This window comes from Armigeres subalbatus, chromosome 3 (genome assembly GCF_024139115.2).
Source record: "Armigeres subalbatus isolate Guangzhou_Male chromosome 3, GZ_Asu_2, whole genome shotgun sequence".
Lineage (NCBI taxonomy): Eukaryota > Metazoa > Arthropoda > Insecta > Diptera > Culicidae > Armigeres > Armigeres subalbatus.
This window is the reverse complement of record NC_085141.1, coordinates 426,772,829-426,782,953: the sequence shown is the minus strand read 5'-3', so window position 1 is coordinate 426,782,953 and position 10,125 is coordinate 426,772,829. Positions and strand designations below refer to the sequence as shown.

The following is a 10,125-nucleotide window of genomic DNA, read 5'->3' as shown; positions in this document are numbered from 1 at the left end:
CCGAACTTAAGACACACGAAGCACCTCAACGGAGATGGGTACCACGGCCTTGTTTCTAGCTTTGCATAGCCCAGTTTCACTTCTTTAAGGGGGGTGGTGCCTTTCACAGTCAGGACGAAGATACCCGTAGGGGTTTTACCTTCGTCTCGCCCTTTCACGATTTGTTTCACTTCGCTTATTCCTTGGCTAGATAAACTTTCCAAAAGCTCGGTGTCGCTTTCATGTTTCACATCTGGACAGAAAACCACTACCTTGCATGAGTTGAGTGTTTTATGCTCATACACAGTAACTGTTACTCCGTCACAAAGCTTTTCGATTTTTCGTAGGTTTTTTTCTTGGCTCTCATTTTTCACGTTGACAAAAATTCTACCGTCTTTTTTTTTTTTTGCACTGGCCACTTCTCCACAATAAGCCTTTAAGACTCTGTCCACGAGCACTGGAGATACTCCGTGGAAGTTCCGGCCTTCCTCTTTTCTCTCCAGGACCATTATTTTGCCTCCGGTGCCCCCACCGGAGGTTTCCCCCAAACGGGGGAAACTAGAGTAGTTCATGTGTTGAAATTTGAATGATCGTTCACTTGTTTTGTATTCACTTTCTGTTGTCAGAGTTTATTCACCGACCGGCACTATAGTAGGTTCAATTCGCACCCGTTGGACGGACGTTTACCTTGCAATTCTGTTGACGGGCACTTTTAACCGGCGCGGTTGGGTATGTAATATGACTCCTCTCGGACGTAAAATAAACTCGACTGAACTCTACCGTGGTTAAGCTCAGAATGAGAGCCATTATTGTCTAGTGGGATCAAAGGTGGAATGGGCCGAGGCTTGGGTTTTAGTATTTTGGTCATTTTCCAGAACGGCTTAGCATAATCTGGGAGAGTACGGATCTTATTCGAGAAGTCGTTATTTTTTGGGTCCACCATTCTGGCCTTGATAATTTTTGTGATTCGATTGCAGCGTGCCTTAAGCTCAGGCAGTCCAGTACGCTAAAACTGCCTGCGAGTGACATTCCGCAATCGAATCAAATCTTTGGCGAGTGTATCGATGTTTAAGGAGTTGCTTACCTGCCGAGCCGTCGGGACATGCTGCTCTCTGGCCACCGATATTGCCTCTTCGATGGCGCACAGCTGGCGGTCGATACTTTCCGGCGTCTCCGGACGCACCTCGTAATCGACGGAGTTGTCGACGCACTGCTGGAACCGCTGCCAGTTCACTCGATGGTAGTTTCGCCGTAACTGCTGGTGCTGATTGACCGAGGAGCCCAGTTCCGTCACCACTGGATAGTGATCCGTACTGAGCTCCTGGTGGACAACCGGCTGCGAGACATGACCATTCATGTTCGTGATGTATAGGTCGAGGGTTGCGTGGGTACCAGACCGACTCAGCCGAGTGGGGGAATCCGGGCTCAAGATCGTGTAGTGACCTTTCTCCATATCGTTGCTCCAGATGGTGCCGTTTCGATTGCCGCGACTGTTGCCCCAGGCTTGATGTTTGGCATTGAGGTCACCGGCAATGATAAACTGACCTTGCCTCCGCGTAAGCTTGACGATGTCCCTCCGAAGGGCAGCCGATGATCCAACGCCGGCTTTGGCTTGTGTTGGACAGTACGTCACGATGAGCGGAAGCTTGGAAGCAGACGACAGTTGATGTTGTAGCGAAGAGCGATAGCCACACCGCCTCCCCTGGTCGGCCGGTCAAGTCCCACGATGCGGAAGTCCGGGAGGTTGACGTTCACCTCCGGTTTTAGGTGGGTTTCGGTGATGAACGGCACGTCTATTTCCTTCTCCTCAAGGAAATCCTTCAGCTCAATTGTTTTGCTGTTTAGCGAGCAAGCGTTCCAGTTGACCAGGCCCACCCTAGCTGCCATTTTCAATGATGAACATGCCAAAAGCGAAGACCTGGTCGAATCGGGTTTTGCAACCACGCAGCAGAGTGGCGAGCTGGGAGAAGATTGGCATCAGCTGCTCAGGGGTGTAGAGCGGAGCAGATTCTTCCGGTGGGACGGCTTCGTTCTCCGACTGCCGATGGAACCCAGGAGGAGGGAGCGGGGGCCATTCGCTGGTGGATGGTGTCGACGATGTTGGAGCTTGGACCGATGCAGCTGCCGCTGCCAGTCGCTTGTGCGGCTGTAGCGGTGGGAGTATTGGAATCACACGACGGAATCGTTTTGTCGTGACGAGCGATCTTGTGTACGGCCACCGGTTTCAATCCGCAACTTTCGAGCTTAGCTTTTAGCTCCTCTTCCTCCATGTCGTGGAGTCCTCGCAGCAAAACCTTTAGCGACTTCGTGCCGGGGGGGTCATGAGTGTAGTACTCATACTTGTGGACCTGTAGGAACTCCACGATAGATTTGTGGTGATCTTGATTAGCAGGCATCACCTTGACTCCCTCGCTGCAAAGCCAGAACGTGCACTTGAGGCCCTTTCCAATAAGTTGGCGGATTTTCGGCAGCAAATCCGGTGGATCGCCCTTCACAAACACGGGCGAGCACTTCTCCTTCCGCTCCGGTTGCACCTGCGGCAGCTGCGATTGCTGCTTCTTCCTCTTTTTCGGTGGATTGCCGGCGTCATCAAGCGGCAACGGTGAGAACACGTTGCTCTGCAAAAGCTGCTTGGAGGGGTTACCGCGCCTCCAAGAGCAATGCGCTTAGTCACTTTTCCAGCGACCGAATCGGCCACCGAGTCTCCCATGATGGGTCCGGGAGAAAATAATGCCAACGCGATGAAGCGGAAACGTAAACAGCGAACGAACGAGAAAAAACACTTGAAAAAAATGCGCGAGCAAAAACACGTCCGTACGTGCTGCTGTCTCGAACTGGAATGCACACGACAGGCATAGGCACTGTTTCTTTTATACACAAAGAAAATCTTGCGGTGGACCCAAAGACCCGTGACTCACAGAATTCTGATGTCCGTGTTAGGAATGCACGGGATTAATTACAATGAAATTTTCGATGACTTCGACAAGATTAAAATTTTCAATAACTTATCGTTAATAGCCTTAAGTTTCAATGAAATTGGCAAATTGCTGGAGAGTATCCGAGTCAATTGATAAATAAATCTTCAAAATACATCGAAAGATAAAGGCTCTCGCTCTCGATTTCCAAAAATCTAAATGACACCCAGTATAATAAAGAAAGACGTAAGTCCTACGTCAAAATATCCTTCGTTACTAACACAATATCATATCCCAAGACAATCGTAGAGATGCAGATGTATACTCGGTCTCTAGTAGCAACGATAGACGGATTACCAATCCTTCCCTTCCTCATTGACCGTAAGGATGTAAGGCCAGTAGCTAGTGAAATATTAGAGCTTCCGAAACGTGTACATTGGGAATAGTAGCAAACCCCAAGCCCCATTCATTTGGTTCTCTGTACAATTCCACAAGTTCTAGTCAAGCACGGAGTAGCAACTACGAATTAAACGGTCATCATGCTCGTACACTGTACGCAGGTTAACTAAATGCACCAAATGGCCTAATGACGGAGGTAAACTAAATGAACCAAACGGCTTATCGGATTATAACATCGCCATTAATTGCCATGCAGCAAGACTTAAAAGTGGCTTTCTCAATTAGTAAAATTCATGCCCCATAGATTTTTGTATGATTTCCTTTAATCAACATACACCGAATAATGGATGCGTGTGTGTTCATAGTGGAATATGTAATGTTTTCACACCGTTCAATTAGTTGATGTTTAATCTCACACCTTTTGTTCAGAATCTCTCCTCTGGTTGGGGTGGGCAGATAGATCTTTCGATCCACTTCCACTCGTATTTGTGATGTTGTTCAATACATGGTTTTTTCGTCACTTGTAGGGTTTATTATATCAAGAATGTGTCACAATTTAGATGTTTATTTCCACAGTAGCTCATTTTGCTCACGTGCTTTTGTTCCTTGCCTGTGTAAATATAGTTTTTAGCCGCAATGGTTTTGTTCAGCAGCTGTTTTGAAGAACATTGATAACTTTCTTTTTTGTTTTACTTTCAGTAATATAACGAAACATCAATGATTGGAAATGTTTGTGATTTATCTCTTGTTTTGGCACAAATGGATTCGATCGGAGAAGGCCTTGCTTTAGCTAGCGTGATGACTAGGATTGAGTTTTTGTTCTTCATTCAGTATGGTGAGGGTAATAATTCTCAGAATATTGATAGACATTGAAAACAAACATCTTGTTACGTAGTTGATTATACAAATTATGCTGATTTAACTATGTGTGTAAATTTTTAGGTTGTGTGAAAATGCCAGTTTAGCATGTTTTTTTTTTCCTGTGAAAGTTTATTTATAGCAAGCTGTTTTCTCGATACGGCCCCATTGTCCAGCTTTTCTGTTCGACGGATGACGCATCACCGTTCCAGAACGAGTCAAAATCAGAGTGTAAACAGTTTTTGATTAATTGAACTTTGATTTTGATTCTGTTTGGTTATGTTAAACAGTTTACTTATTTTGATTGTGGATAATACTGTTGAAAGTTCTCTTTCAGTTGTTGATCCCATGCAATTTTTCCCTAATATAGTACAAAATAGAAATTATTCAAAAATACAACAGATTCATACCTTCTGCAGAGATGAAACAATAATTTATAAGTTCCCAACAAATGTAATTTACAACCAAACTAAATCAAAGTTCGGTCAATGTCCATTCTATTGATATACCTACTCTGTAGATTGAATCCTCTGTTCATTCTACGTAACAGTTGAGCTAAAATTTTAGAATTTCAACTATTTCGCCCTAATGAAGAGAACAGCCTCTGTTGGTTTTATATTAGTCAATAATTTCGAGCAAAACAACAATATGTCTTGGAAAAGTACAACAATTAAGTAATATAATTTTACCATTCTTCTCTAAGTTTTACCGGTATTAAGTGGTTTAATTTGAACACTTTCCATTTCGTAAATTGTTTTATGGCTTTGTGTGTTTTGTAAGTGCTTCTGTGATTTTTAAAATCTTTAAATGGACTGTAAACTTTATTGGATTTTAATAAGGGCTATTTTTTAATTTTTTCAGTTAGTTGAAATATTATATTAATCTTGTATTAATGTTCAAATGTTTGAAAGGGAAGTCAAAATGTCTTATTAGATTTACCACAATAAAATACCGATTATCCTTAACATAAGGGAATTGAGCTTACTCTCAATAAGAAAGCTGGAAATGATCACATAATCGAATGTAGAATTCTACTTTGATAGCTTTCATTGGTAATCTCCATTATCAGCCTTTCCAGCTCACAAATATCGGCCAAGACTCATCGAATACATGGGATATCAATACAACGAATAACAGTCTGTTAAAACACACGAATACTTTAGATGAAATGTGAATACGTTAAATTCTTCAAAACATGTTTCAGAGTCAATTTCATCCAGCAAGGCAAACTCTATCTGACAGAGCGGCGCTCACTTGGATGAATCAGTATACCCGTTTGCCGCCTACTTAGAAACTTTTCCCAATTTCCAGCAGCTTCTTGCGGCGACTGTCGCGTCGCTTGTTCTTCTCCAGCTTCTCCCGGGTGTTGCGCCGTTCGGCTGACGGGCAAATGGCGTCCGGTGAACTGTCCACCTTCTTCAGCACGATCCGGAAGGTGAAGGTGTGTTTGGGCGATGCACTGGCGGCTCGGCGAGGGGAGGGAGGCTCGAACTCGCTTCCGCTGGACGTGTCCAGGTGCGTCGAGGAAAGCCGAGCCGGACGAGGTTCAAAGATTGAGGCACAACGTTTATCGGTACAGAGGAAGCGCGACGTGGATTCGTTGGAGGACTTGCGAGGCAGTGGAAAGTGTTGCTTAGATTCTCGTTCGGAGTATGGACTACGTACCTCGTAGTGGGGCATCGACTCAAAAATCGAGTCGTAGCTGTCTCTAGAACTGTAATTGGACGAGGTCTGGTTCGAAAGAGGCGATTTGGCACGATGCGGTGCAGAGTAGTGAGTTTTCATGGCCCCTTTATGATCACGATTCCGACCGGGTTCGGAAATCTGCTTGCGAGCTTTGGGAGCGACTGTAAACGTATTTCGTGGACTTGATGTTTGATATCCTTCAGCAAGATCAAAGTGAGTTTCTAAAGACGATTTTCTACCCTCTGGATACGATCGCTGAAAAGTCTCTGCGTCAACCAATTCGATCGATGACTTTCTTATGTCGAACGGAGAAATCTTATCGTCTCTTGCCGAAGTTCGTTGGGAGTTATCCAGTTCAACCAACTCAAAGCTTGAGTTCTGATCCTCATAGCTAGTGCTTTGATATCGGCTAATATCGAAACTCGTGTCCATTGAAGAATGTCGATCACTCACGCTGCTCTCACCGCGACGATCGGTGGTATCAATCAGCTCAAAACTGTCACCTCCGGAATCCAGCCTGCTATGATGAGTTCCTTCATGATCGGTATCACTTAAGCTTCTCAAGTTCTCAAGATAAGGCGAGCGAGGAGGATCGAACGATGCTCGTCTAGACGGCGGCTCGATCTCAAATGTTGGACATTGGACCGCTTCAGAATCCCTCCGCATATCTTCGGCTGCCTCATCGATTGGCTCCTGCCTTGTGAACAAAGCTTCCAGTGATTTTTTTATTTCACTGACAGGCGTTATCTTCAGCCTTCCGTCGTCTGCTTCCTCACTTTCTTGGGAACCTCGCGGACTCTCCTCTTCTTTAATTTGATCGTGCTTAATGTAGGACTCGCCAACTTTTTCAAACTTCACATTATCCAGCTCGAATGGCACCTCTGGTACATATCCTGTATCAACAGAAATCTTGCCACCATCACTGCTCTCAACATCGCTTATCTCATCGCCACTAGACTTTTTGTCCTTTTTTTCACTACTGAACTTCTTCAAAGACTTCAACGAGATTTTTGATCCCATGCCTTTCAGCTTCAAAGAAGTCATGATTGGCTCGAAGCCGATTTCCGACATCTGCTTTGTGATTGCGTTGCGACCCGCGCAACTCGATGAGTTCTGAATGCTGGAAAAGGTGCTCTGGCGTAAAAGAGGAGCGTTAGAGTCGGCTCGCGAAAAAGCAGCGGCGAACTTGCTCGTCCTAGTGGTGACCTTCTTTGAGGGTTTTCGCACGAATGCCAGAATTTCCTTCATGACACTCGTCTTTTCCTTCTTTTCCGGAGCAGTTGTGCTTGAACTGGCGGAACCAGGTGTAGTGGCACCAGCTAGTTTTAAGGAAGAGGTAGACAATGGTATTGGCGGAGCGTCCGGTTTCAGCGGACTACGCTGCGATTCCATCGACTTTTGTACAATTTCGTAGGTTTCCGATGGATTTGAGATGGTAATTGGAGGGATAGTGGGAAGTGTCGTTGGGCTGGTACGTGCCGATCGTTCCCCGTAGAAACTTCCCCCGTATCGGGACTGGAGGCCAATTGGACTTCGGCTACGTTCCGTAGATGGAAGGTGTGTGGTGGGGCTTCGGCGGTCCTGAGCGGAGTGGCTGCTGAGGGAGTTTGGACTGAATCGATCTATCTGACTCTGCAGCAAATTAGAATATTCGGATTGCAGATTGAAACCTAGCGGACTACGACGTCCAGAAGGACTGCGAAGACCTGATGGGCTGCGATGACCAGATGGACTGCGCAGCCCTGACGGGCTATGTAGCCCTGAAGGGCTGCGCAATCCAGATGGGCTTCGTAGTCCTGAAGGACTCCGGCGACCGGAGAAAGACATGGCAGTTGGAGATTTGCGGTCCAGATGAACCTGGAAGCTTTGTGTGTACATTTGGTCGGTAATGAGTAAATTAGGGCTCTTACGTCCTTGCGGACTGCGGTCGTTTAGCATACTGATAGGGCTGCGGCGACCTTGGTTAAAATTCAGAGATGCACCCAAACTGCTCTTTCGGCGATGCGATGATCGCAGTGTACCCTGGCGAGACAGTGCAGGACTTTTCTGCGAGCTGATCGAACTCCGATGCTCAAGGTGAGCCGAAGTACTTCCAGGTGATCTGGCCACATGTTGCTGGATCTGTTGTTGCAAACTGTTTACGGGACTCTTGCGTTGGTCGATATTGAAATTCCAAGGCGAGGGTGAACCGTGACCTTTTCGTTCCGATGGACTGCGTCGAGTGCGGAAACTCTGGGACTTGGCTTTGCGTATCTTTGGGAGAGATTTTGAATGGTGGGATCTGGATGATCCTGGATGAGTTGGAGAGGAGGGGCCGTTTAGCCTTTGTTAGTTGCTATGAGGTGGTCCACTAGCTGGATCACTGCTGCCACTAGAACTAAGCGTAGTGTTGGAGCCGTACGGATCCAACGAACTTTGTACGGACATCGAACGACCATGAGACTGACGTGCCCTCCTTACTCTACTGGAGTTGGGGGAGAGCTTTCCGGGGTCCACACTTGTTGGGTCTGCCTGCAACAAAATTCGACAACTGAGAAAAGGCAACCCAAGCGGCTAGCTACAATAGTCCACCCACCTGGAACGCCAGCGCATTCATAATGATCGAGTATGGTACGATCCCCAACGGGTGTACCTCCCGCATTAGCACATTTGCCGGAATCTTGTGAAACTGGATGTATTCCAAAAAGTTTCCGATGACCTCCTTTAGGGGAGTAGTCTGATTTGAGTCGCAGTATTTTTTACTCCACATCAGTGCAGCTTGAAACTTAGTGAATTCATCCGCACGGAGCTCTTCTCGTGCCAAAATAAGACGTACGACATGTTGCGGTAGCAACGTGAAACTTCCCAAGTTCAGCACTTCATTACCATGCTCATCTACGAACTCCAAAACCTGCAATACAAATCCAATGTTGCTTTTCCTAATTTGAAATCTATTTGTTAAACAACTCACCTTTTGTACCAAGCTTTTGGTACACTTGTACTGAATGTAGCGTTCAGCCGAGGCCAACAAAGCGCAAACAGTATCAACGTTAATGCAGCACTGAACAAACCCACCACATGCTCGCCGAAGCTCTTCAAGCCCGTAATAGTCGGCAGCGTTCATCACACCGAGCAGAGTGCGCGGTTGCAGTGTGACACATCCGGTGTGGATGTACTCGATCAGCTGCCGGAATACGTCCGGCTCGAATTCCTCGATGATAAGCGTCTGATGCTGCTGACCCGGTGGCTGCCGAAAAAATATGGAAAAAAATCAATTATTCGAGGGGTGCGTTGGAGTAGTGCGTGACGAGTGATAGGTACGACATTGTATTCTTCGCAGTGTGCAGTCACATTTGCTGGTGCCTGAAAGATTGACTTATAGAGCAGAAATAGATAATAGCTGAAATAGAACATTAGGAAGACTAGAAAGGTTATGTAGAAAAAAAACTAAAGCATATGAAGCAAATGATACAACATTAAGTAAGATAGGAATGAGAAACTATGTTTTCTATGTTTATCTCAACCAATATTTATAAGAAGAGCAATTGAATCGAAGCAAAACAATATTCCGGTCAACATGCCAACAAACAAAAATATTCTAATACGCTACGAGCAGCTCAAGATGTCCAGAAACAAGTCTGAAACAAGTTTCAATCGACGCAAAGTCGTTTTCCATTGTTTTCTTTTGAAAATTGGCCGGATCGGACTTTGCGTTTCTAAGCATTGGCCAAAATAAACTTTTTAACACGAAAATCGCGTGAAAAATTCACATTTATATTTTAGATACTCATCCTATCCTTAGCCGATTTGCTCGCAACTAATTGCTTTCGACGCGAAATCATGTCCCATTGTTCCATATTGAAAATTATTCTGATTACTGTATGGGATTGGAACTTATTGCCGTTATTAGAATTTTCCTTAAAACGTTCGACTACGGTATGTGATCTAGTGATTTCTATGTGATTTAGGACCAATTTCACTGAAGAAGAGACATGCATACGACCCATTTCTGGTAAATTACCGAAAACAAAGCTCTGTTTCACCAGTTTTTGCATACAAGTTCCATTTCCATGTTAGTTTTTAGCAATTTACTCAAATTCGAAAAAAGATATCGGTCAAAATTCTTATATTATGATTTTTTCTAATTTTTCATTTTGAAAAGTGTACACATTCCGAACTAAAATTACTATCATCCGTTTATAATTTTAGAAAATATTAGTAAAAACTTTGGTAGTGTTATTTTTATTACATTAAAGGCCGATTTCTTCACCTCCGCTTAGTGCTTAAACGAAGTTTAAGCGTATGGGTA

General features: G+C 44.9%; 1 protein-coding gene across 3 annotated transcripts in view; it reads right to left on the bottom strand.

The window, feature by feature from the left end:
• Nucleotides 1–3,594: 3,594 nt before the first annotated feature.
• The window catches only part of LOC134227443 (serine-enriched protein), a 38,852-nt gene continuing 32,321 nt past the window's right edge, over nucleotides 3,595–10,125 (bottom strand). For 2 of the 3 annotated variants that reach the window (XM_062708936.1, XM_062708937.1), the window contains 3 exons: nucleotides 8,788–9,063; nucleotides 8,413–8,727; nucleotides 8,029–8,348 (listed from right to left, as the gene is read on the bottom strand). In XM_062708936.1, coding sequence (XP_062564920.1) covers nucleotides 8,166–8,348; nucleotides 8,413–8,727; nucleotides 8,788–9,063 — 774 coding nt within the window. In that variant the 3' untranslated portion in view covers nucleotides 8,029–8,165. Of the gene's footprint in view, nucleotides 8,349–8,412; nucleotides 8,728–8,787; nucleotides 9,064–10,125 lie in introns of all 3 variants that reach the window. The other variant, XM_062708938.1, reaches the window with a different exon arrangement.